Here is a 24,778-nt window from a genome sequence, read left to right on the forward strand (position 1 = left end):
AAAGGGAGACGACTTTTTTTTCAATCCTATTTACAAATTACATTATGAAATGCTTATCATAAATATACTATTTAGCAGTTGCTAATTATGGTGTATATTATTGTGTTCTTGGAAATATATGTATACACACATTAAAGAGGGATAAAATTAAAAATTTGTTAAATTTTAAGATAAAGTTGATAAAATTTAAAATTTTTGTTAATTTCAGCAAAACTTATAGATGGTACTCAAGGAAACATTGCCTTCAATGCACGAAAGCTCCCCACAAGGCTCCCACGCTATCTTCAAAATTTATCCTGACGTTAAAGTCAACACGAAATTAAAACTCTCAACAAGATTAGAGCAAGTGATTGAATGTGTGTTTTTCACAGCCTCCTTTTGCCTCTTTTTATGTTTTTTGTATCAGTAACATATTGCTAGATCATGTCAAGACCCAAACAAAGGGGAGTAAATATAACGCTAACGCAATGATGTCTTTTGTCCTTTTCTAACTGGCATGCTGCTTGGCCTGTATAAACCAATATCTAAGTTAAATATTCATGGGAATGGATACACGGGCGTCGGCTAATAATGTCCCCATAGATATCATTATTGCAACAACTGCTTTCGGCTAAAAGCAGCCGTGTAGGTTTCCCACGTCACGAAACCCAAATAACAATGCTTATAACAAAACTGAAGCTCTACTTAGAGACACAGGCTTTTTGTTACAATTTTACTATACATTTTTCCTTCTCTCTTTATATCCCATCCACAAATAGTGCAGTGCTGTGCTTAAACTTGACTTGGTAAAATCAACACTTGATTTTCAAGCAGCATAGTGTGGAAAGATATGGCATGCTTATACGAACAAAACTAGACTCCATTGCCTTTTAATGGCCGGGGGGGGGGGGTTATTCACCGAAACAAGGGCAATATTCCCCACTGGTGCAGAAAACCCTCGCCTGTAGTGACTTCTAAAAACAACAGAAGAAGCACAGCCAGCATCGCTGCTCTTCCATTCCATGTTTCAGCACTTTTTGTCCAACCCCATTCCCATACCATTACTGGTGGCGGCAGCTCCCGGCGTTGAGAGTCATATGCTGCCAATAACTCTTCTACGCTTCCCAGTGGAACCAGAGACTGCCAAAGAAACCAGATTTTCAATTACATCACAAGTTTAAGGCATGCGTGCAACTGACAATTTGAATTTGATATTGCCAAATCAATTTACTTGATTCAAAATCACAAGATGATGACAGAACGGTTTAGAGGAGAGTATAGAGTCTTGGAGAAGTTAAATGAGTACCTGCCGCGCTTCAAGATTAGAAACTGCCATGGCACCAACATATGGGAGGGACTCAATTACAGCATCTGCCAAGTCTGAGATGAAGGTGGATTCACATCCCAGAGCAGGAACACGGCCCCAATTTTTTATGCCAGATTTTAGAGCCAATTCTTTGTATTCAACATCAATTTCTTCTAGTGTTTCAATGTGCTCACTGACAAAGCTGTGAATATAGCACATAAATGACAGGAATATATGAGATAAAGAAAGAAGCCAGAAATCATAAAGATACGTGTAAGGTAATATCACAAAAACAAGAAGGCTAATATTACCTAATTGGTACAGCCAGCAGACTTTTTACTCCCTTCTTTCCAAGATCAATAATCGTCTCATCCGTATAAGGTTTTAACCATTCCACTGGTCCAACTCTACTCTATAACAATGATTACACTTGAATTTCAGTGTCAAAATCATGCTTTGAGGGTAGGATAACATTGCTAGGTCTACTAATAGACAGAGATCAATCTATCAGCACCATTCTAACAATTAGAATTTCCATACCATGTTTCATATATTTAGATACTGCAGCCTGCAGGCCAGGAAGCATGCAACGCTTCATAGTATAAACCAATAATGCCTATTGGTTTATTCAGAATTACAAGAGATCGAATGACCCAACAAAGTACCTGATAAGCAAGGGTATAGGAATTAGTTATGTTCCTTTTCTCCAGTTCTTCCATAATCAAATCCACACATTCCTCCATCTCTGCCTTGTATGGGTCACCAGCCTCTTCCACATATGCAAGCGGCACTCCATGCGCACTAAAGAATATCACCACCTGTTATCAGAATTTCAATTACTAAGGAAAATAGGCATACAGACAATTGAACGATTCCCAAGCACAAGCATAAGAAGAATTATTCTTCAGGAAAAGCTTAAATGACAACATATAAGGAAGTAAGAGAACAGCCACGTTTTGTTAATAGGCACAATTTTTTCTCATGAAAACCAACCAAAAAGGTTAGCATAGTGCATTTCATAATATCTCAGACACTCTGAAGGTCAATTTACTAGTACTACAGTTATTTACCCAGAGATAGATAAGACATCAACTGCAAAAGTTATGCTGTCATTTATTTTTCTTTTTTGGGTGAAAGCTGTCATTATTATTTCGATCAAATATGAGAATGCTAACAGGAAAAAAAAATCAACATGCCACAGAACAAAATCCTTTTATCTGACTCACTAAATCATAAAAGATGCAGTACCTCCTTTGGGTTCTCAAAACCATTTAACTCATTCTCAATCAAATTTGCCATGGCCTTTATGTATCCTTCACGCTGGTACCACGAAGGTATTACTGTGTGCTGCATGTTGACTAGATACTCATCCTCGCTGAAGAATCATTTAATATTTAATAATTTAAAATTATAACAGAATGTCAGTCTATATCTTGGAGTATCATGATGTGATAACCGTAGAATCTTTTAGTGGTTACCGGAATATACTCTCCAGGAGACGTAAGCTTGAACCACTGGTTGATATTGAAAATTGTGGATAAAGTGGAAGAACAACAAGCTTTGTAATCCCATCTTTTTTAATCTACATGGTGCGTTTTGAAGGAAAAAATTACTTATAATCAAGCAGCAACGAAATCCCAAAAAGACAAGAACAAATAAAATTGTATTGGTTACTTCAGAAAAGTACAATACGATGTCATATTATTTTGAACTAATCTGAAACATAATTAAGTATAGAACTCCGATATAAGGGATCATCAAAGAAATATCAATATGCAGAAAAAGCAATAGCTGCATAAACGCCATCAAAGTTAAAACTCAGGAACATATCAAACTTTTGAATGTTCTACCCTTTTGTTATACTATCTAAGTTAAAATTAAAACTTGTTGCTGCAAGATTCGTCTTTCAAAAGAAAAGCCTGTAAAAATTTCAACGTGCAATGACATCACATGCTGAAATTTTTAACAGGCTTTTCTTTTCAAGATGAATCTTGCAGTAATAAGTTTTAACTTCGATGGTATAATAATAAAAGGGTAGATAATTCAAAAGTAGCAAATTTTCAATAAAATGTTGTTTAGCGTTTATTTTGTAATCTAAAATCAAGTTAATCAATACCTGTTCAATAGCTTCTTCAGTGAATGGATGCCAGTAACGCATGCCAACGTACACTTTTGCACGGACATTCTTTGCCCAAAGGGATTTCCTCAGCTCTTCAGCCTGTGGAAGACAGCATTAAAAGAGGCAGGACAAGAATTTAATCAAAGAAAGAAAGATCTTACTGCCTCTAAAATAGTAAAGTCTTTTATGAAGTCAAAATGTTAATAATGTTCCGTATCATTAGCAAGCATTTGAAACATCAGTCTCTCCACAGATTGGTTAAAAATTCAAAAGTTTACTTGAAATGGTGGGAAACAATTAACCAAAATATAGATGGACTAAAATAAACGGAAGTATACAAATTGACAATTTTAAATATTTCATGAGAGACACGATTCAGCCTCAATAATAAAAGCACAGAAGACAGCTTAACTTTTCCGGTAAGTAGCTTGGAGAATCAACATATGCAAAGCTGACTTTTTTAATAAGCTCTACCATTCTTCACCATCACCTATTGTGCTCCTCTATCATTTTATAATTATTAATAATTTCAAAACTGAATAAAGATCACGCATTAGGCATATGAACAATCTTACCGACATAAATAGCTCACTTATTGATAAACTGAATTTTCAAATTGTCCAAACTCCAATGCAGCATTTAACACTAGTAATTACTAATTACTTGTACTAAATAAGATGAAAATCATGTTTTCTGAAGTGTCATGCCTGTGCATCAGTTATGCGTCTAAGAGGAGAGCCACCACCAATTGAAGCATAGCCTTCTTTACTCTTTGGTGCTCTTAAAACAGACACAAATTGGGCTAACGGCTTTTGAAGGAACCCAAACAACCTTGGCAGCCGTATAATATCCTGCAGAATAATGAATAAGGAATAGAAAAATTTTAGATTATTACCCATTTCAAGGGGTTGAATTTTTATTTTTATTTTAAAAAAAAGAGTTCCGCCTAGAGATGTCTTGTGCATGAAAGATAGAATATTACTGGGTCAGCAAAAAGGTTAAACAAAAATGGCTGCACATCTTCAAGAGTCTCTGGACCTCCAAGGTTTAGCAATAATACACCAATCTTATCGTCACCAACAAAAGGCGTATCAGAAACAGATTGAGTTGTTGAAGTTGATAAAGCTCCCGCTGGCAACAAGTGCTTCTTCAGTGACTGCTTGGAAAACAGGGATTGTGCATCAGAACATCCATGAGAACATCTGGTCACTATGTAATTTTTCAAGGGACTAGAGTTAATAGGAGCTTCCACATGGACCCTAGAACAGCGATACATCTTGTGGGAAGTACAGATTGCCTGTGGCAACAACCTATGGAAAAAATGAATATTAAGACCTTGCGATTTGAGAATATTTTATTGATCTTGAGATTTGATAATAAAGTATTTGACATAGGAATTTACCAAATTTAGTCAAAAGAGTACTTTTTGCAATAACATAAAACAAAAACAGTCAAATACCAGGCACAATGAATTGAGAGGGATATAACAACACAAAAACATTAGGAAAAACAAGAAAGCAACAACAATTGGGCTTGAATGAAAAATGGGAGGCAAATCATCAAATCTAATTTTTGAACCAAACTATAGCATTCAAGAAGGCAAACAAAACATCTTCTATAAAAATTGCATTGCATTGTAGCGCGAAAAATCCGCCAAAGGTCAACAACATTAATTCCGACAGAAAACGTGCAGCTTGATGAATAAGCACTTAATCTCAGTAACTGAAACATGAAAAGTCCAGCACTAGCATTTCAAAATTAAGATCAGAACTCAGAAGATCCTGTCCGTTGTTTATGGGCAAATGAAAATCCTCGTTCCTTTAAAAAATACACGACACCAACTGAGGAAATGACAGTGCATAAACAAATGGGAGCCGTCTAACTTGTGAATATAAAATTCATAACTTACAAATATAAAAACCTGAGGCCAAAAAAAAAAAACAAAAGAAATCCAAGGGAGGAATACTTACATAGGAAACTTGCAATTACGAGAAGCATAAGTGAGGACTGGAGGAGGGCGAAACGCATGCGAGGAAGAAGAAGAAGAGGAAGGCGATGAAATGGGATGAGTTGGAGAGTTCATGGCTTGAAATAACTTCGTGAATTAGCACAACCAAGCCTCAAAACTGACCTTTCCTTCGCTTGGTGCTTTGTTTGAAGCCCTAAACAAAGTGGGGCAAAGCCTTTAAGGGAAAATTCCAAACTAAAAAGAAATAACAAGAAGATTTTAGGAAAACAAGAAGAACTTCACCTAACTCTGATGATCGAGAATTACAAGAAGCTACCACTGACCAGAAGGTGAGCTCTGAATGAAAGATCAAGTAAAATATTTCAGGGTGTACGCCAAAAAGTCTTCCACCTATGTTTGGTCTGTTTTTACAAAAATAGTAGCTTGAGGCAATAGGAGAAAATTTTAGCCAATGTCGAGCTTCTTCAGAAACCCATTGGAAATCTGGGGCCTAGTCGAGTTTGAAAGCGACGGATCAGATTGAAATAAATCTAGACCACCTCTTCTCGTTCGTTTATCTACTCCTCCATTTTTTTACCGCCTCCCATTTTTTAGGAATTTTCTTTTTAGTTCACAATCATTATCCAATATCCACCAAGAGTCCAAGACCCTTGCGGACCGCGAGGCAAAGTTTTTTTTTCCTTATAAAAAATCATACAAAATTAACAAATATCAACATCAATTAATACAAATATTAATATTAATGCATACCAAAAAAAATATTAATATTAACAGTTTTAAATAAAACATATAACAAGCTATTTATTTGCTTTGTTATATAGACAAAGTGATTTAAACAATGCATAGAATAAAATATAAATACACCAATTTTTCTTTTATTTTATTTTAATTATAAAAATCTCCATTTATTTTCAGCGCTTATATAATTTTTTCCCAAGATCAAAAGTTATATTATAAAAAACCCCATATACTTTTAATTTTATTATCATCCATCCAAGAGTTAAATAACTATTAAAACATATTGTTTTTATTAAAATACTTCTCTTTAATATTAATTTATTGTTTAAACATAATTTATTTTATTAAAAATAATTCAATACGTTTAGTTGTTTGTTTTTATTTTATCTTGAAGACGGATGAATTATATCACTATTTAATAACGCACTAAAAGAAATTCATACATTTATCATATTTATAAAGTAGTCAAACTTGTAAGCTCATGTTTATCTTGGTTGTAATACCAGTCTACTTGTGTGCTCTCAAAAGAAAGCAAAATTTCTTTTTGGATGACCACATTTTAGAAAAAAGGTTGGGCTCACTATGATCCAAAAACAGAACAACTAACCCTTGATCTGAGCCCTGTCCAACACTGTAGCAACTGGGACAGAGAGAACTCCACGTAGAGGATCACCACATGTTATGAACTGAGACCTTGGCTTTAAATATATCTCTCCCAAAGCCACAACATGTTCCAGGGTCGAACCCGCTCTCTTAGTGAGGGTGTCCAACCCCTTCACCAACTAAACTCATGGATAAGGGGTAACAAATTTTAGAGAAAAATTAAAAGTGTCATTCAACAAAAATTCATATCACCCGTGAAATTTTTTTAAATAAAAATAGAAAACTCCATAGCTGTTTTAAAATTTGAGAAACTTTTAGAGGAGAATTATTTCATCTTTAGTTATAAACGAATGATGATGAATGAAGCTAGTCCTACTTGTTGCAGTATTACTTCTGATTTTTAATATAAAAGTTAGTGGACTAATTTGAATAGATTAAAAAAATTAGTTAAGTTAGTTATTTATAATAAATAAGTGTTGTCTTCCTTAAAGTATCATTGCTAATCAAGTATATTGGTTACAACTATATTTTTATAAGAACTATGTTGGGAAAAAAATGAAGAAATATAAGAAGCAAGATAAATTGGAGTCTTATAATTAGATACAAAATAAAAATCAAACAAACTCTTATATTAAAAACTGGACATAATATTATTTTGTTATCTCTTTTTTGAATTAGTGATTTTTCAATTTTCATTTAATTAATAAGACAACAAATTTGGGAGACTTTTGACTTGTCAAATTCATTTGACTGTTAGTGTGTTGCTTGAATATTTGATATGGTGACTAAACAAAAGTATATTAAACTACAAACTAATTTTTATTTTTAAGGATCTAAGTTAATCGAGTGCTCTTTTGGTGTTTACTCCAGTCTCAGACTGAAAGCCCCAGAGAGTGCACGGTTGGTTACATCCCATGTCCTGAAGCAACAAAGTCAAAGGCCAAAAAAGAAGCAACAAAGTCATGTACCAAATTTCTTTCCTTTTGTATAGCAGTCTCTCACACACGTGGAGCCCATTACGGAGGGAAAAAAACACATCAACCAATTCTATCTTCAAACGTGCCCTTAAATATTATTTCAAAGAATAAACACTTAGTTAAACAAGAATGTTGAAAGGTCAAGTGTAAGTGAAATTAATCTAACAAAAGGACAAAAAAAAGAAAAAAGAAGTCATGCATCTAATAAATTTGAGCTAAAAAAGAAGTATATAAGTGAAATGACTGATGTATTTAAAGTTTTAAGTTAAATTCTGTTGTTATGCTCATTTACTCAAATTAATTGATGGTTGGATGACTACCGTTAGCCGTGGTTGTGGCAATCATTAAATTTAAATTTTTATACTAATATTTAATTGAAATATTAGTACTTAATAATTTGAACTAATATTATTAGCATCTCAATCTCTTTTTTTATTTTTTATTTAAATTTTTGTGATTGATTTACAAATCAACCTCTTAAATTTACAATTCTCTTTTTAAAAGTAAAATATGCACTCATGCTATTCATAGGTATAAAAATAAAAATAAAAAACTTGTACTTAAGATGGAATATAGTTTTCCCGAACTAATGGATGTATTAGTTTTATTATTACCAATATTAATTATAAAACATTATTTAAATCTAAAATAATACATAATACAGAATATTCTTCATATTATATATATATATATATATATATTTTTTTTCACACAAAAGAGGGCTAAGCCCAAGCACAAAAATTAAAACTCTGGGGATGCCGCAGGAGTTCAAGTGGCCTGAAGTAAAAAAAGAAGACCAAAGAGCAAAATTTTGCTGTTGGATCAGACGTAAAGGAAAGCCCAAATATATGTAAGTCGTGGGTCGAAAATTTAGGCCCAACTTCAACGTTAGTTTTAAATGCTCCGAATATACCAAACAGGGTTAGGTGGGAACGTACTCGTTGAAAGAGATAAAAACTCTTTGCGCTTTAAGTCTTGAGGAGAAATCCTTGATAAAATGAAAAAAAATTATGTGGGAATTTGTCATGAAGCTCAAAGAATTTTCTAACAATATTAATATTCCTCTGGTCTTAAATATAAGACCTTCATACAAGTGTGTATAAGGATCTTATATTTAAGACTGGAGGAGTATCTTTAAAATATTTTCTCGCTTCCTCATGTTAATACGGTTAAGTCGTTAATGAAAAGTAGTTACTTAACAAATTTAAGTGATGACTCTATATTTAAATACTACCTCCGGTCCTAATTATAAGAGCTAGCTAACTAGTTTGAGAAGATTAAGAAAATAAGTTAAGTTAGCTATTTGCCATAAATAAATATTGTCTTACCTAAAATATCCTTACTAATTAAGTGTATTGGCTAGAACTACCATTATTAGAATGTTTACCTTAGAAAAAAAATGTATAAATATAGGAGACAAAGTGGATTGGAATTTTATATTTATGACCAAAATAAAAATCAAACAAAGTCTTATATTAAAAACCGGAAGTAGTACTAATAAACGGTGCTTAAAATTGAACCATCTTGAAGAGTCATAAGTTAAATCCGTTGAATAAGACTAACATTGTTATTTGTTAACATAAAGAGACTGAAAATCTACTTTAATTTATAAATTTATGGGATTAAATTGAAGAGTGATATAAACTTAGAAGGCTAATGTTATATTTTAGCCTAAAATTTTATCTCTGCACTTTTCTCAATAATAGATTTTTTTTTAACAAAAATCAGTTTTAAGATAATCTTTATTTTAAGTTATATTGAGTATCACTTACAATAAAAGTGTTTAAAATATATTTTAAAAAAACTAAATTGTATCGAAGCCATTATCTAGAGCATTCCATTCTATTTTTTTACCCCCGAATTAGCATGGAATGTCTACGCAGAATAATTACCCATATGGGAAAGAATCTCTAGGCACCAAGAAATGAATCCCAACCCCACATTACTTCGTACGTAGCTACCGCTTAACACTAAATCTAGAAGGCCGCGATAGGCGAAGATATATTCTAAATATAAGAGTTAGTTAACTAATTTGAATATATTAAAAAAATAAGTTAAGTTAGTTATTTGTAATAAATAGGTTTTGTTTTTTCTAAAATATCCTTACTAATCAAATTTATTGGTTAGGACTACTATTATTAGAAAGACTATCTTGAAAAAAATAGATAAATATGAGAGACAAAATGGATTGGGGTTTTATATTTAAAATCAAAAGAAAAATCAAACGAAATCTTATATTAAGGACCGGAAGTAGTATTATAAAGAACTAAACATATTAAGAAATATAATTATAATATTTTTAAAAAATATCATATTTATTATAATTAATTAACATCTTTAATTAACTCAAATTAACTAATTAATTCTTATATTAATAACCAGGGTGTATACGTATATGTTCTGCATCTATCTCCTGTTTATACCTGAGATTCCACAGAGACGTCAGAAGCTTCAGACGGATCAAAACGGCCACTTGCAACAAGAACTTTGTGTGAAAGAACTCAATCTGCAGAACTGTGTCAGTCATTCAACTTGTTTCTCTCTCTGTTTCTTTCTTCCTTACAGGTCAACTTCAACACTACTGATTCTAATCACACACACACACACATATGGTCCCCCCTATACACACACTCTCGTATACTCCTCCGGTCCTAATTATAAGACCCAATTGACTTATTTGAGGAGATTAAGGAAGTAAGTTAAATTGGTTATTTATAATAAATAAGTGATGTTATTCCTAAAATATTCTTGCTAATTAAGTATATAGGCTAAAACTATCATTATTAGAAGGATTATCTTGGAAAAAAATGCATAAATATAAAAGAGAAAATGGATTGGGTCTTATAATTAGGACCAAATAAAAAGTCAAATTGGGTCTTATTATACCGGAGGAGTATTTCGCTATTTATATGGCTCCTTGTTTTTCACATGCATCGCAGTTCCTTCGATTTTGGGACCATACGATATATGAACTCCATAAGCCCTTTTTGTCTCTTAACAGTGAATCCAAGAATGGATATGAATCAATATAGGCCACCTCTTCCTCTTTGTCTATCTACTATAACGTCCTCCCATTTGTCTCAACAAATTATTTTCCCTCTACCGTTATCCATTGCGGTCCCCTACAGTAAGTGAAACCGAAGTCTAATGAACTTGCTAAGATAATAACCCGGAATCCAACAAATTGGGGGGGGGGGTTAGAAAGGCCCTTTTAAAAAAAATGTTAATATCTTTGCTTCTCGTATGTTACACGTCTCAGTGAAGAATATCTAGGCAGCAAGAAATGAATCACAGCCCCATGTTGCTTGGTTCTTCAGTGCTCAATGCCAAATAGAAGGTGGCGATAGGTGAAGATACTGTGAAGAACTAAACATGAGACTTCCCGAAAATCACACCTTTTCTTTTAATTTTATGGTTCTGCTCATCATACTGATATCGTCATTAATCCTTGCGTTCGTGAGTGGTTTCTTCCCAAGTTTGTCTTTAGCCATTGTTCCCACGATTTTCTCAGCATCCTCTGATTCATACCAGGAAAAACCTCCGTACTCTCCGCCTCCTGTTAATACGTCAGATTCCACTGAAATATCAGAAGCTCAAGTTTTATCTGGTCCGGTACAAATCCAAACACCTACTTCCAAGAACTTTTCAGAAGCTCAAGTGGCTTCATCTGTTGGTCCGGTACAAAATCAAACGCCTACTTCCAAGAACTTTTCAGAAGCTCAAGTAGTTTCATCTGTTGGTCCGATACAAAATCAAACGGCCACTTCCAAGAACCTTGTGAGAACTCCATTATCAGAACTGTTTCTCTTAAGTATTCAACTTCCTTTTCTTTTTTTCCCCTTCCTTTGTACTTCCTTTTTCTTCTTTTCTTGGTAGGGTATACTTTCTCATCCTTCTTTTTAACTGGTGGGCCTTTAGGGAGGCGAAAAGGTCGACGCAGAATTGAACTATAATGGCACAGAAAAAGTGAGCAATAGTACTAATCAGAAGGACAAGAAGCTAAAAATGATTGAAGCAAGATTGGCCCAAGTGAGATCTTCCATTAAAGAAGCTAGCAAAGTCCGAAACTTGACATCTACCCACCATGACCCAGAGTATGTTCCTCGAGGCCCAGTGTACAGAAACCCCAATGCTTTTCACAGGTACAAATTCTTCTTCACATGAAAGTCTCTTGGACATAATACTGTAACTACTGATTAATTCTGATATATAAAATCTGCAAAGGAGTTACCTGGAGATGGAAAAGGTGTTCAAGATATTTGTGTACGAGGAAGGGGAGCCTCCGATCTTTCATGATGCACCATGCAAAAACATATACTCGAGCGAAGGAAGATTCATACACGAAATCGAAAAGAGGAGGCATTATCGTACTGATGATCCAGATGAAGCTTTTGTGTATTTCTTACCTTTCAGTGTGGCTATGCTGGTGGGATATATTTATACACCAACCCGTGTTGTCAGATCCATTGGCCCTCCAGTGGTGGACTACTTGCAGACTGTATCTGAGAAATACCCCTTCTGGAATCGAAGCCTGGGACTTGACCATTTCATGCTCTCCTGCCATGATTGGGTAAAAAATAAAAAGAATTTCCTCTCTCTTATCTTGAAGCTAGAAACAGAGCATACTCGGATATGAATATGAAGAGAAGCTTAGGAGTCTTCAAAACTTGATATTTTTATACCAAAGCTTCTCCATAAGTCATACCTCCTCTACTCCAAAACGGGGAGTTAGATAACCAATTCACCCAAGTTAAGAAAATTCAATAGTTATTTGTAAAAATTGCATGTTAATTTTTATAAAACACATCTACTTTTAGTCATTTGCTTTGAAAGTGACCCTGTTTATATATGTAGTTAATCATTCACCTAAATTGCTTTTCAAAGTTAGAATTTTTAATGTCTTTGGGAATATTTCACAGGGGCCTCTTGCATCTTCCTTCGTACCTCAATTATACCACAATTCCATAAGGGTTCTGTGCAATGCAAATACATCAGAAGGATTCAAACCTGCAAAGGATGCTACTCTGCCTGAAATTAATCTTGTAACAGGGGAAATCGCGGGATTAGGAGGCTATTCTCCATCTCGTAGGAACATCCTCGCTTTCTTCGCAGGTGGCCATCATGGCTACATAAGGTACCTACTTTTCCAGCAATGGAAAGACAAAGACCAAGATGTGCAGGTCTATGATGAGTTTCCCAGGGGTGCATCTTACTATAATATGCTCAGAAGAAGCAGATTCTGTCTGTGTCCAAGTGGGTACGAAGTAGCAAGCCCCAGAATAGTGGAAGCCATATTTGCAGAATGCGTGCCTGTTCTGATTTCAGACAGCTATGTGCCACCCTTTAGTGATGTTCTGAATTGGAAGTCATTTTCAGTGCAGATAGATGTGAAGGACATAGCCAACATAAAAAAGATACTAATGGAGATTCCTCAGAGACAGTATCTGAGAATGCAGAGGAGAGTAAAAATTGTGCAGAGACATTTTGTTCCCAATGACCCTCCAAAGAGATTCGATGTTTTTCATATGATCACTCATTCGATATGGCTCAGAAGGTTAAATGTCCAAGTTCAACATCAGTAAATATCATATTCACAGATGCATTTTACACCATGTATCCGAAAGAATCTAGATTTCGTTTCATGTATATAAGAACTGCAATGTCGGGCTCTGATTCCATGCACGATTCCAGACTATTTGTTTGTAGGATATGAATAATGGTGAGCGGTTAGACCATTTGTAGACAGACAGCCACTGTAGCAAATCTTTGTTCGTCCAATGTCCAGTGCACACCCAACACATCATAGTAAAAAACATTGTTTGTCCTGTTGTTGTAGAAATGAGAAATTCTCTTGTACCACCTCTGGTCTCTTAATTATAAGAGCTCTTTGACTAATTTGAAGAGATTAAGAAAAGAAGTTAAGTTAGTTATTTATAACAAACAGGTGTTGTTTTTTATAAAATATCCTTATTAATTGTATTATTTTTATCGGAAAAAAATAAAAATAAAAATCTTTTGTAAGTACAGTATCTACTTAGCCAGTGAGAAATGATTGTTCATTGGATATGACCTATTTATTACCCGTCCCTGTATCAAATTATCAACAGCTCACTAGTTTGGGGTACGTAATTTAGTTGGATGATCAATATTAAGATATTTGGATAATGCTTAATCTTTATGTATTTCATTCAATATATATTTATAATTTTAACTATGATTTTCAGTTTAACCAAATCTTTTTTTATATATTATTTAAGGTTTGATCAGCTTTGGAAAAAGTATAAATATTAAAAAAAAAAAAAGAAGTTGCTTTCATAAATAACTTCTATAAATATGTATGAATGTGCGATTTGAAAAATTTTAAAATTAGATCACAAAAAACGCAGTAAGAAAATTTCAACCGATACTAAGTAGGGAGAACCAAATTTGCAAATTAATTACCCCTTCTTGTTATAAACTTCAATTAACTATTCTACGTAAATTTAAAAAATTTATTTAAAATCAATTATTTTTTTATGAAGTATCAAATTATCCTTAATAAAAGTGACTAATTACTAGTTGAAGTATGGGTATTTATTAAAAAGATATTTAACATTCATCATCAACTATATTTTTAAAAACTTGTAATACTCAATTCATTTGAAAATAAGTCGGGTATGATATTATTGGATCTAAATATATTTAATTAATGACATTTGAATAACTTATTAATTGAAATTTGAATATATTGAATTAAATAAGAAATATTATAAATAAATAAAATTTCAATTAGAGGCTCAAATAAAGAAATTAATAATTAATTTTATATTTGAATAATTATATTCTTGAAAACTTATAATATCCGATTTGTTAGAAAACAGGTTGGGTATGATATTATTTGTTCTGAATATATTCAATTAATGACATTTGAATAACATATTAATTGAAAAACTATATTCTTAAAATCTTATAATACCCGATTTATTTGAAAATGAGTTGGGTATGACATTATTGAATTCAAATATATTCAATTAATAAGATTTGAATAGCATATTAATTGAAATTTGAATATATTGAATTAAATGAAAAATATTTTAAATAAATAAAATTTCAGTTAGAGGCTTAAATGAAGAAATTAATAATCATTTGATATTTGAATAACTATATTCTTAAAAAATGGTAATACTCGATTGGTTTGAAATGGGTTACATGAAGAAATTAATAATCATTTGATATTTGAATAACTATATTCTTAAAAACCGGTAATACTCGATTGGTTTGAAATGGGCCAAGTATGACATTATTAGATCCAAATATATTCAATTAATGAGATTTGAATAACATATTAATTGAAATTTTAATATATTGAATTAAATAGAAAACATTATAAATAGATAAAATTTCAATTGGAAGCCAAAGGAAGAAATTAATAAATCATTTAAAATTTGAATAATATCTTAATTAGAATTTGAATATAATGTATTAAATATGGAACATTATAATTAAATAGTATGTCAATTGGAGCCTTAAATTGAGAAATAAATAATAATTTTAAATTTTCATCTATTCCTCCTAAATTCTAAATTTTTAATTCAAGTTCTATTTGAATGAATAAAATTAAAAAATACACTCCTATAAAAAGTAGATCTTAAGTTACAATAAATAATGCAATTTATTATAATTTTAAATTTAATCAAATATGCTAATCTGTGCATTGTATGGGAAAGAAATTTCTAATTTACCTCTAAAACAACACAAATTTATATGTCGAATAATGAATATTTACCACTGATGATTTTTAAAAAAATTATGAATTTAATCTGTAGGTATAATACTCCAAATTTATTCTCTGTTTTTTTTTTGCCGGATCCAAATTTATTAATCAGCACATATGCATTCACGCAGCAATGACTCCCAGTCATACTACGTGATTATGTCCAAATTTATAAGTATACCAAAACTTATCATTTTATAACCACTTTTCAAAAATACTATCAGTTTCAGACTTTCAGTTCTTTAAAATTAAATGAAATACTGAGCTTTTGAAACCTTTTTTTTTTTTTGGGCCAACGGCTCTTGAAACATTTTACCCCGTATCAACTCAGAGTTCGCTGCATTATTTTTCATGCAACAAAAATTGTACTACTATCTTCAATCTTTAATATAAGACCCGTTTGACTTTTAGTTTAGTCCTAATTATAAGACCCCAATCCATTTTGTCTCTCATATTTATGCATTTTTTTCCAAGATAATCATTCTAATAATGATAGTTTAGCCAACACACTTAATTAGCAAGGATATTTTAGGAATGACAACACTTATTTGTTACAAATAACTAACTTAACTTACTTCCTTAATCTCCTCAAATTAGTCAACTGGATCCTATAATTAGGACCGGAGGTAGTATTATTTTTCATGCAACAAAATTATATTTAAACAGAACATCCTTAAAAATCACATTCTTTTGACTAAACTAAAAAAATCACATTCTTTTTTTTTAACCAGGAAAAAAATCACATTCATTACATGGGTAAGTTCTAGTTATCATACATTAAATAAACAACTTCGATATAATTAAATAAAATTGTTAAAACCGTTATGGGGTACCATTGCTTTGCTTCTCTCGCATTCCAAGTCTCAGTATCTAAGAATAACTGTTTATGTAGGAAGGAATCTCTACGCATCAAGAAATGAATCCCAGCCCCGTATTACTCTGTAGCTCACTGTTCAGTGGATGGTGGCGACAGGTGAAGATACTGTGAAAAACTAAACATGAGAGTTTCTGAAAACCATACTCTCTCGTTTGATTCTGTGGTTCTGTTCATCATACTGACATCTTCATTATTTCTTGCTTTCTTGAGTGGTTTCTTCCCAAGTGTCTCGTTAGCCATTGTTCCCAGGAGGATTTTCTCTGCATCCTCTAATTTAAACGAAGAAAGAACTCCATATTCTTCATCTCCTGTTAATACTTCAGATTCCATTGAAATATCAGAAGCTCAGGTTTCATCTGGTTCGGCGCAAATCAAAACGGCTACTTCCAAGAACATTGTGAGAACTTCATCAGACCTGTTTCAGTATTCAACTTCTTTTTCTCTTTCTTTCTTGCTTTCTGTGTAGGGTGCTTTTTCATCCTTTCTTTTTGTTGGCGGGTCTTTAGGGAGGTGAAAAGCTTGGCGAAGAATTGAACCGTAAAGGCACAGAAGAAGTGAGCATTACAAATCAGAAGGACAAGAAGTTGAAAAAGATTCAAGCAAGATTGGCCCGAGTCAGATCTTCCATTAGAGAAGCTAGCAAAGTTCGAAACTTGACATCAACCCACCAGGACCCAGACTATGTTCCTCAAGGCCCAGTTTACAGAAACCCCAATGCTTTTCACAGGTATAAACTCTTCGTCACATCAAAGCCTTGAGCGTAATACCATAAGTACTGATTAATAATGATAAATTTTGCACAGGAGTTACCTGGAGATGGAGAAGATGTTCAAGATATTTGTGTACGAGGAAGGGGAGCCGCCATTGTTCCACGATGGTCCATGCAAGAGCATATACTCGACAGAAGGAAGATTCATACACGAAATCGAAAAGGGGAACTATTATCGTACTGATGATCCAGATGAAGCTTTTGCGTATTTCTTGCCCTTCAGTGTGGTTATGATGGTGGCACATCTTTTTACACCCTCCGGTGATACCAATTCCATTGGTCTTTCTGTGATAGACTACGTACAGACTATATCCGATAAATACCCCTTCTGGAATCGAAGCATGGGACTTGACCATTTCATGCTCTCCTGCCACGATTGGGTAAGAAACTCCTCTCTCTCTCTCTCTCTATCTCTCTCTCTCTCACACACACACACACACTCTGGCACTAGAAACAGGGCATCGTATTATATGAAACGAAGTTTAAAGTTTTCAAAATTCCAGGCTTTTACGATACGCCTTCTTCGATAACTCGTGTACCTCCACGTTTAAATGGTGTTTGTTTATCCTATTTTTCAAAGTCGGAATTTTTATTTAGAAATATGGTTCTCCACCACGTAAGCTTCCAAGTGTGTATCGGGTTGAATTATAAGGAAATCTCTGGAATTTTTTCACAGGGGCCTAGTACATCTTCTTACGTACCTCAATTATTCTACAATTCCATAAGGGTTCTGTGTAACGCAAATACATCAGAAGGATTCAAGCCTGCCAAGGATGTTTCACTCCCTGAAATCAATCTTGAAACAGGGGAAATCACGGGGTTATTAGGAGGGTACTCTCCATCTCGTAGGAACATCCTCGCTTTCTTCGCAGGTCGTCTTCATGGCCATATAAGGTACCTACTTCTTCAGCAATGGAAAGACAGAGACCAAGATGTACAGGTCTACGATGAACTTCCCAAGGGTGTATCTTACTATAATATGCTCAGAAGCAGCAGATTCTGCCTGTGTCCAAGTGGATATGAAGTAGCAAGCCCCAGAATAGTGGAAGCCATATTTGCAGAATGTGTGCCTGTTCTCATTTCAGATAGCTATGTCCCACCCTTCAGTGATGTTTTGAATTGGAGGTCATTTTCAGTGCAGGTAGATGTAAAGGATATATCCAACATAAAAGAGATACTGATGGGTATATCTCAAAGACAGTACCTGAGAATGCAGAGAAGAGTAAAACTTGTGCAGAGACATTTTGTGCCTAATGACCCTCCAAAGAGATTTGATGTTTTTCATATGACCATTCATTCTGTATGGCTCAGGAGGTTGAACGTCCAAATTCAACAGCAATGACACCACATTGACAGATGCATTTTGCACCATGTAGTTCACAGAATGTAGATTTTGTTTCATATAGGAACTGTGTGATGACCCCAATAATTAAAACATTGTTTATCTTTTGGTGTAGAAATGAAGAATTCTTTTGTGGGTATAAAATATACCAGCCAATGAGGAAAGGATGTTCGTGGGATGTGACCTATTACACGTCTTTGTATCAATATCTTACTAGTTTGGTGTATGTACATTGCTCAACTTAGGATATATATAAAAATGGTCATTTTTTTCTCTCTTGTACGTTACTGAACAAATTCTGGTAGTGAGAGTTTTTATTGTAAGATTTTTTTTTCCTGTATAAACATGGTCAATTTTTTTCTCTTGTAAGTTCTTATAGCACATGATATTTCCAACCAATGATATATTGTAATTATGAATCTGGTCTAGAGCCAGCCAACGGAGAAAGGAGCAAATTGAGGTGCCAAGTGATAAGAAGGATAGAGTTATCTAGGATGTAATTAGACAACTACTGTTCGCATGCATGTTCTCGATGATACAGGTAGTACATCGTATGAACGAGACCATAAAGTTAGAACGCCTTGCAGTTGATACCAGTTCTTAATTATAATACACATAATAATAGGCGACTTCTAATTTTTCTAAAAAAAATCAGCAACAGTTATACTGCTTAACTGACTTGAAATTCTCCACTGGCATGCGCCTCCTTGACCCTTTTGTCATATTCATCTTCTCCATCCTCCTCTTCCTCCACCTCAGCTTCCTCTTCTTCATTTTCTTCACCTTCCCAGCCAAATCCTTTGACAGGTCTAGATACTGGAGGTGGGTTTCTAGCTTCTCCCACAATTCTCATTATCTCCTCCACACTTTGAACAGAGAAGCTTGGGTTGTCTCTCTGATAATAGATAGCTTGAGCGGATTCAGTGAGCTCCCTTGGAAGATTCTTTAAAAACCACGGGTGGTTCTTGATTTCCTTGAGAGTTATTCTCTGCAAGAAATAAAGAATATGGCCTGACAATTAGCTCCATAGAAACAAGATATTGATAAATGATCCCAAACGTAGACCATTAAAATGTTCTGTAGCACCTTATTCTATAAAAAAAAAAAAAAATTTAGTAATAGCTCATAAAACAAGGCATGATATTGGCCGCAACCTGGAGATGTAGAGATGCGACAACTATATGACTACAATGACCGTTAAGGAGAAAATCAAATAAAAATGATATTCAGCTAATTCCTTGAATGTTAAACATATAGTTAGTGTTCACCCCTCTGTGTGTGTGTGTGTGTGTGTGTGTGTGTGTCACCAGTAGCCAGCAAATGTATTCTTGAGAACCTACATGGAACCTGAATCTCAGAAGATACCAACAACCTGCCATGAATATTTCATTATTCAATGTTGGCTGTTCTCTCCACTTAGTTCTCAATCTGATGCAACTTTTGGTTTGTCTCCATATGTGGTTGCTAGTTGTAGTTTTGTTGTCCTTTAGTTTGTGTATTTATGTTTGGCAACCTTGGCTACCAAAACAGACTACAGACTGCGATAAAGCTAAACCAGAGAAGTGGATATGACATTTTATACATTGATACGGCAAGGGAAAACGGAAAGTGATGAGGAGGGCCAAAGTCCAATCTTGGACAGTAGAACAGAAAGAGGAGAAAAGTAAACGTTCAAGTACACGATTCAGTTTATGGAAGTGGACTAGATGGTGAAGACAAGAAGGTTAAGTTTCTTTGGAAAAAAAAGAAAACGGACCCTGAATGTAGGGTTCAGCTTGGCCTTTTACCCTTTTCTCCTTAATATAAATATTCAACAACAGTGAGCCTTGTTTTACAACCACTTTTTCTGTTATTTTCCATTCATTGTGATGAAGGTCCATAATTGACAAGAAAACACAAGAGTTAACTGATGCATACTTGTAGAACATGAGTCTATTTGTAATATAGCCTGACAGTTTAACGCAACTGCTATCACAGCAAAAATTAAGTCACCTCAAAAGTCAAAACTTACCTTCAATGGATTTGCAACAAATATACGAGAAAGGAGGCGTCTGCAATCTTGAGATATGTGGACATAATCAGGGATTTTGTATTGGACAGCCATTATGCGCTGCAGAATAGGACAGAAAAAGGGGAAATGAATGATGTGAAAAATTACGTTTGAAATGTACAAAAATCAGCATCAATAAGGCTAACGTAACATACCTGAATTGTTTTCCTAAAATTCCTGGGGTCTGCATGGTCCTCAAAGGGATATGATCCAACCAGCATGACATAGAGAGTCACCCCACATGACCATACATCAGCCAACTAAACAATGGCAACAGCAGAAAAACACAATCATACTTACAGCTGAACGAGAGGATTATAACATAACAACTTGGGGGGGGGGGGGACACATCGTTTATATATCAGATTGGATGCGTCCTGCACCTAAGATGATCAAAATCACTTCTTTGAGTTGTCTTATAAGAGAAACAATGTAGAAAAACTAGAGATGATTGATTAATGAAGCGTATGCCAACACAATGATAAAGGACCACATATATCTATATTTTACCTTGCCATCATACTCCCGCCTGGAGAGGACTTCAGGGGCTATATAAGCGGGAGTTCCAACAGTTGATTTGGGTCGCGAATGCAGCAAAGATGACTACAGCACAAATAATAAGCAGTCCAACGAAAGTATGAGTCTATAACCCAGGCCCAGTTATTATTCGAACCAATAAAATGTGATGATATATTGATTGCAAAACCTTGGAATAACCGAAGTCACAAATCTTCAAGCGAGGGGCAGGGCTTCCATCCAGAAGAGTATTTTCCAGCTTCAAATCTCTGTGGCATATTTGCTAAAATGAAGGTGAAAGCACAAGTTATCACAGGGCACTTTGAGAAAATGAAGGTGTAGTATTCTCAGAAAAGTATGATCATACCATGGCATGACAGAAATTGACACCAGAGATCAGCTGCTGAAAGAAATATCTAGCCTGAAGAAAAAAACGAAAAAGAAAATGAGAGATTACAACAATAGTATAGTAATATTAATGACTTTGGAAGGAAAAGAGTATGTGAAATTATTCACCTCATCCTCGCTGAATCTGCCAGCAGTACAGATCCTCTCAAAGAGCTCCCCTCCAGCTGCATACTCCATCACTATGGCCAAATGTGTGGGGGTCAAAACTACCTGAAAAATCAAAACAAATTGAAATTAGAGTAAACGAATCATACCCAGCGATGATTGAACTAAAAAGTAAATAATAAATTACTTACCTCCTTGAAGCGGATTATATTGGGATGTCGAAGGGACCTGTGGTTCATAATTTCCCTTGCCACATTCTCGTCAATCTGAGATTGAAATAGAAAATTCTTAGAATCACAGAAGTCAAAAGGGAACACTTAGTCAATTAACATTAGCAACTAAAACTAAACAAGGAAAGAAGCTAGAATCCTTTCTTCTAATCTGATCGGCGGCGTTGAATTACGAAGGAAACGCAAAAGGTAATTTTCTGTAAATCCAAAATTTCCAGCATTTCTAAAGCACTTAGGATAGTTCTCAAACGAAAATCCTCCAATAAAAAGACGCAAAGAAAACAAACCTTGAGGCCTCGCTCGATGTATTTCATGGCGACAAGCTCCTTGGTCTCCTTGTGCCTCATGAGCCTGGCAACCCCAAAGTTGCCAGCCCCCAAATCCTTGACAGTCTCGTACTTGTCCATACCCACGAGTATAGCAGTGATTGAAATGGCGTGCGAGTCAGTATCACAATCAAAGCATCATTTTAGAAATCGAAATGGAAATCGAAGTAGGAAGGTGACTATCTGGAGAGTGGGAGTGAAGTGAATGGCGCTTTATAAGGAAGAGCACGTGGGAGAGTGAGAGAGGAAAACGTTAGAAAAATGGGGAAAGAGTATGGGAATCCATGACCATAAGGACCAGCTTGAATCCGGTGAGGCTTTGTTTATCAGTTAGCTTGCTTTTGCAGTTATTTTTACATTTATAAATTATAAATTCTATTTAATGGTTCTGATATTTGTGAAGCGGATATAAAAAAACGCGGTTTCTCACTGGCTTTTGTCTCCAGCTTGGTGAACAGCATCGTTTTTACTGCCATTTCTTTCACAGCAACGAACTTCATCTTTCACTCTCACTTTCACAACCGCCAAAATATGGACCCAAGAAACAGAACCACAGTAAATTGGAAACATGAGACCATCTGAGGATGAATCAGTACATATTAGATTTCTGAAAGGGCCACCCAAAAATGACATTAGGTGATGAGTCATTGGATTTTAGTTTACTGACACGGTTGACTGATTTGGGTAAACTAATATGAGAAAGGCGTTGACGAGAGAGCAACGGTTAGGGGTGGCAGACATGAAGATGAAGGAGAGGCACCGACGGAGCAATTTGATTGGCCATTTTTGTTGTGTGAGGTCGTCTGTGAGGGAAGGTCAGGTGAGAGGATGGAATTAGTGGCTCATCATTTAATGTGTTTTCACTGTTTTTAGATTCTCGTTCATCCCCCCACTCTGAAACATCAGACGTTGTCCTCTTCCCCATGTGACTCTTCATGTGCCTCTCACCTCTTTTCTTCCTCCTTCCTTCACTTCACTCCCTCTCAAATCAAAGGATGAAAAAGTCAGAGGAAAACGATACTTCTGATTAATGCAGGAAAACACTAAAAAATTGACTAATTTCATAATGATTAAATAATACTCGAATTAAAAAAAGAATTTTTCAATCGTTGGAGTTGAATTTGTGAACTTTTTTATTAGACTTGAGTATGACCTAAGGAATCACAGGAATTTGGAATTTGAGGAGGAAAAAAAATCTGAAGCCTAAATCATGATTTGCAATTAAAAACTATCCCATAAATATCCACAATATTTAAAACTTTTCTGACCTAACCTTCGTACTAAAATTCAGGCTCCATGGTCTGTTCTATTTAAAGGTTTAAACTTTTTAATATGTTTAAGACTCATTGTTTGGCTTTAAGTAGGGCATGACTTGCCTTACTATAGTATAGGGCTGTTCACGGGACGGATCGGGACCGGGACAGGCCCGTCCCGGTTCCGTCCTGATGAACAGTAGCGGGACAGAAAATCTGTCCCGTGTCCCGGTCCGTTCCGGGGTTGTCCCGGTCCCGGTCGGGACGGGACCGGGACGTCTCGAATTAATTTTTTTTAATTTTTTTAATTTTTTAATTTTTTTAAATTTTTTTTAAAATCTGATTTTTTTTAATTATAATTTTTTTGGGCTTAAACCTTATAAAAACATCTTTTTATTTTTTTTTATTTGTTTGGGCACTCTTAAACAAAAGCTCAAAATATTACATATAATAGTCATTAAAAACTTTAAACAAAAGCTTTTAACACAATAAAAACTTGCTAAAAATTCTAATCATCAATGATCCCAAATCATTAACAAATATAAAACTCTAAATAAATATTTCCATAGTTACATACAATAGTCTCAAATCTTAAAAAAATATGAAAAAAATGATATTATATAAATAGAATAAAAAATTAAAAAAATTAAAAAAAAAAAAAAAAAAAAGAACCGGGACGGGACGACCCCGTCCCGTGTCCCGGTCTCCTTTCTTGTCCCGTCCCGGTTTGTCCCGTCCCAAAATATTTCGGGACGGATCCGTCCCGTCCCAATAAGACCGGGACCGGAACGAGCCAACCGGGACGGGCCGGCCTTGAACACCCCTACATAGTATAGTATGTCAACTTTTTTGAAGTTTAGTGGATAGATAGCTGCAGTGATATAATCAATTAATTAATCATATAATAAATAATATCATTTGCAATGTGAACACCATTTAAAAAATCATAGCCACATTAAAAATGTTCCTTTCCCCGTCTTATTTCCTCATAAATCGTCGGCTTTTAAATTTTACCAAAATCTAATTATCCCAATCATGACAATTTTGCCCATTAAACTATTTTTTTTTATAAGTCAAAGTATTCTCAAGTTATTTTGGACTTGAAACTAATTTATATGCAGTCAAAAGCATTAAGGTTAAAACCCTACCAATAAGTACACTTTTTAGTATTTGAACTTGTGTTTTCCTCCTTATGGAATGAAACTGTTTACCATCTTAACCAACAACATATTGGTTGGTTGCTCATTGAACTATTAACAGTAGATTATGTTGTAGTTACTACCAATGAATGTTAAGTCTAGTAAAAGGAGTTAATCTCTTATAACATGACAAATCAAAATTTGAATCCCTATTAGGAGATGTGTTTAAATTTAGTGCTCGACAATATTTCGAATAAGATGGTCGGTGATAGAAGGATATTTCAAATAGAATTAAAGAAAGGTGATTAAATCATTAAAT

General features: G+C 34.3%; 4 protein-coding genes across 6 annotated transcripts; 2 read left to right on the top strand and 2 right to left on the bottom strand.

The window, feature by feature from the left end:
* Positions 1–509: 509 nt before the first annotated feature.
* LOC114728637 (ferrochelatase-2, chloroplastic-like) lies at positions 510–5,802 on the bottom strand. Of its 3 annotated transcripts, none has more exons than XM_028915576.1 (11): positions 5,661–5,802; positions 5,375–5,566; positions 4,387–4,714; positions 4,112–4,255; positions 3,402–3,503; positions 2,764–2,867; positions 2,534–2,660; positions 1,951–2,103; positions 1,597–1,697; positions 1,286–1,487; positions 510–1,119 (listed from the first exon to the last, which is right to left on the bottom strand). In XM_028915576.1, the coding sequence occupies exons 2-11, from the start codon at positions 5,485–5,487 to the stop codon at positions 895–897; spliced, it is 1,599 nt and encodes a 532-aa protein (XP_028771409.1). In that variant the 5' UTR covers positions 5,488–5,566; positions 5,661–5,802; the 3' UTR covers positions 510–894. The 3 variants fall into 3 exon arrangements, with proteins under 3 accessions (XP_028771409.1, XP_028771394.1, XP_028771402.1); XM_028915561.1 differs by having other exon boundaries at positions 5,656–5,802; XM_028915569.1 differs by having other exon boundaries at positions 5,651–5,802.
* Positions 5,803–10,980: 5,178 nt separating this feature from the next.
* Positions 10,981–13,327, top strand: LOC114727850 (probable glycosyltransferase At3g07620). The gene is made up of 4 exons (XM_028914624.1): positions 10,981–11,468; positions 11,610–11,833; positions 11,916–12,261; positions 12,611–13,327. The coding sequence occupies exons 1-4, from the start codon at positions 11,064–11,066 to the stop codon at positions 13,271–13,273; spliced, it is 1,638 nt and encodes a 545-aa protein (XP_028770457.1). The 5' UTR covers positions 10,981–11,063; the 3' UTR covers positions 13,274–13,327.
* A 3,108-nt stretch (positions 13,328–16,435) lies between these two features.
* Positions 16,436–18,571, top strand: LOC114728619 (probable glycosyltransferase At5g03795). The gene is made up of 4 exons (XM_028915542.1): positions 16,436–16,718; positions 16,828–17,048; positions 17,125–17,470; positions 17,767–18,571. The coding sequence occupies exons 1-4, from the start codon at positions 16,443–16,445 to the stop codon at positions 18,430–18,432; spliced, it is 1,509 nt and encodes a 502-aa protein (XP_028771375.1). The 5' UTR covers positions 16,436–16,442; the 3' UTR covers positions 18,433–18,571.
* Positions 18,572–18,887: 316 nt separating this feature from the next.
* LOC114728629 (serine/threonine-protein kinase SRK2A) lies at positions 18,888–22,469 on the bottom strand. The gene is made up of 9 exons (XM_028915551.1): positions 22,029–22,469; positions 21,703–21,777; positions 21,515–21,616; positions 21,366–21,419; positions 21,189–21,281; positions 20,993–21,085; positions 20,638–20,742; positions 20,444–20,542; positions 18,888–19,420 (listed from the first exon to the last, which is right to left on the bottom strand). The coding sequence occupies exons 1-9, from the start codon at positions 22,146–22,148 to the stop codon at positions 19,103–19,105; spliced, it is 1,059 nt and encodes a 352-aa protein (XP_028771384.1). The 5' UTR covers positions 22,149–22,469; the 3' UTR covers positions 18,888–19,102.
* Positions 22,470–24,778: the final 2,309 nt, after the last annotated feature.

This window comes from Neltuma alba, unplaced genomic scaffold (assembly GCF_004799145.2).
Source record: "Neltuma alba isolate B1F8T4 unplaced genomic scaffold, ASM479914v2 tig00002446_pilon, whole genome shotgun sequence".
Taxonomy (NCBI): domain Eukaryota; kingdom Viridiplantae; phylum Streptophyta; class Magnoliopsida; order Fabales; family Fabaceae; genus Neltuma; species Neltuma alba.

Coding starts and splice junctions, on each gene's coding strand:
- LOC114728629 (XM_028915551.1), bottom strand. CDS start 22,148: ATGGACAAGTACGAGACTGTCAAGGATTTGGGGGCTGGCAACTTTGGG. Junction 20,543..20,637: donor ATTTTAGGAAAACAATTCAG/GTATGTTACGTT, acceptor CCTATTCTGCAG/CGCATAATGGCTGTCCAATA. Junction 19,421..20,443: donor TTGTTGCAAATCCATTGAAG/GTAAGTTTTGAC, acceptor TATTTCTTGCAG/AGAATAACTCTCAAGGAAAT.
- LOC114727850 (XM_028914624.1), top strand. CDS start 11,064: ATGAGACTTCCCGAAAATCACACCTTTTCTTTTAATTTTATGGTTCTG. Junction 11,469..11,609: donor CGGCCACTTCCAAGAACCTT/GTGAGAACTCCA, acceptor GTGGGCCTTTAG/GGAGGCGAAAAGGTCGACGC. Junction 11,834..11,915: donor AACCCCAATGCTTTTCACAG/GTACAAATTCTT, acceptor AAATCTGCAAAG/GAGTTACCTGGAGATGGAAA.
- LOC114728637 (XM_028915576.1), bottom strand. CDS start 5,487: ATGAACTCTCCAACTCATCCCATTTCATCGCCTTCCTCTTCTTCTTCT. Junction 1,698..1,950: donor CCTATACCCTTGCTTATCAG/GTACTTTGTTGG, acceptor TCATTGTTATAG/AGTAGAGTTGGACCAGTGGA. Junction 1,120..1,285: donor CTAATCTTGAAGCGCGGCAG/GTACTCATTTAA, acceptor TTTCTTTGGCAG/TCTCTGGTTCCACTGGGAAG.
- LOC114728619 (XM_028915542.1), top strand. CDS start 16,443: ATGAGAGTTTCTGAAAACCATACTCTCTCGTTTGATTCTGTGGTTCTG. Junction 16,719..16,827: donor CGGCTACTTCCAAGAACATT/GTGAGAACTTCA, acceptor GCGGGTCTTTAG/GGAGGTGAAAAGCTTGGCGA. Junction 17,049..17,124: donor AACCCCAATGCTTTTCACAG/GTATAAACTCTT, acceptor AATTTTGCACAG/GAGTTACCTGGAGATGGAGA.